Source organism: Cariama cristata, unplaced genomic scaffold, assembly GCF_000690535.1.
Source record: "Cariama cristata isolate BGI_N322 unplaced genomic scaffold, ASM69053v1 scaffold10552, whole genome shotgun sequence".
Taxonomy (NCBI): Eukaryota; Metazoa; Chordata; class Aves; order Cariamiformes; family Cariamidae; genus Cariama; species Cariama cristata.
In genome coordinates this window covers 1-1,172 of record NW_009602105.1, presented here as the reverse complement: position 1 = coordinate 1,172, position 1,172 = coordinate 1, and the positions used below count along the sequence as shown (strand labels likewise).

The 1,172-nt window shown below is 57.1% G+C and overlaps 1 protein-coding gene across 1 annotated transcript in view; it reads left to right on the top strand.

Moving 5' to 3' along the window:
• The window catches only part of NKX2-5 (NK2 homeobox 5), a 1,709-nt gene extending 613 nt beyond the window's left edge, over positions 1 to 1,096 (top strand). The window contains exon 2 of the mRNA XM_009694593.1: positions 489 to 1,096. Coding sequence (XP_009692895.1) covers positions 489 to 1,096 — 608 coding nt within the window. The remainder of the gene's footprint in view (positions 1 to 488) is intronic.
• Positions 1,097 to 1,172: the final 76 nt, after the last annotated feature.

Here is a 1,172-nt window from a genome sequence, read left to right as displayed (position 1 = left end):
GTGGCGATGCTGGGGCAACGGCCGCGCCGGCCGCCCAAGGAGACGGGCACAGCTGCAGGACGATATGCCAGGCCTCGACCTTGTCCAGAAATTAGGCGACAAATCCAATTTCTCATTCGCTCGGCTGAGTGTACACCCATGGGGTGGGGTTGGGGTGGGATTCGGTACAAGGGCTACATGCGAGAAACCCAGGCTGTGGCACAGGCCGTCACGACTCAAATCAGTGCATGGGAGCATCCCTGTTTTCAAACAAACAAAGACCGACAGAAAATTGCTAAAGAGGTACTTAAAGAGCGGGGCAGAGTCGGTCATGCTGCCGCAGAAGCGTGATCGCCGCGGTGGCCTGCGGGGCCGAGGCACTGCAAGGCGGGGGAAGAGCCGGGGGCTCGCTCACGGTGCACCCAGTTTATTGAACATTGCTTTATTATTATTTTTTTCGCACATTTTTTTCCTCCCCCTTTTTCCTTTGCCCATTTATTTTGCTGCAGAACTGTGTTCCCTGCACAAGAGCCTGGAGCAGGAGAAAAGAGACCTGGAAGATCCCGAGCGCCCCAGACAGAGAAAAAGGAGGAAACCTCGCGTCCTCTTTTCTCAAGCCCAAGTCTACGAACTGGAGAGAAGGTTCAAGCAGCAGAAATACCTCTCGGCTCCCGAGAGAGACCATCTAGCGAATGTCCTAAAGCTCACCTCCACCCAGGTGAAAATTTGGTTCCAGAATCGAAGGTATAAATGCAAAAGGCAGAGACAGGATCAGACCCTCGAAATGGTGGGCATCCCTCCCCCCCGGCGGATAGCGGTGCCAGTGCTGGTGCGCGATGGGAAGCCCTGCCTGGGGGAGTCTTCTCCCTACAGCTCACCCTACAATGTCGGCATTAACCCCTATAGCTACAATGCCTACCCCGCGTACACTAACTACAACAGCCCTGCCTGCAACGCCAACTACAACTGCAACTACCCGTCCATGCAGACCATGCAGCCCTCGGCGGCCGGCAACAACTTCATGAACTTCAGCGTAGGGGACTTGAATTCGGTGCAGACGCCCATCCCTCAGGGGAACGCGGGGATCTCCACGTTGCACGGGATCCGAGCCTGGTAGAGCTTCCCCCGTACCCAGCCTGCTCCCCTCCATGGACCACGGCCACCGGCGAGACCCCGGGGTTGGGGATGGAGGG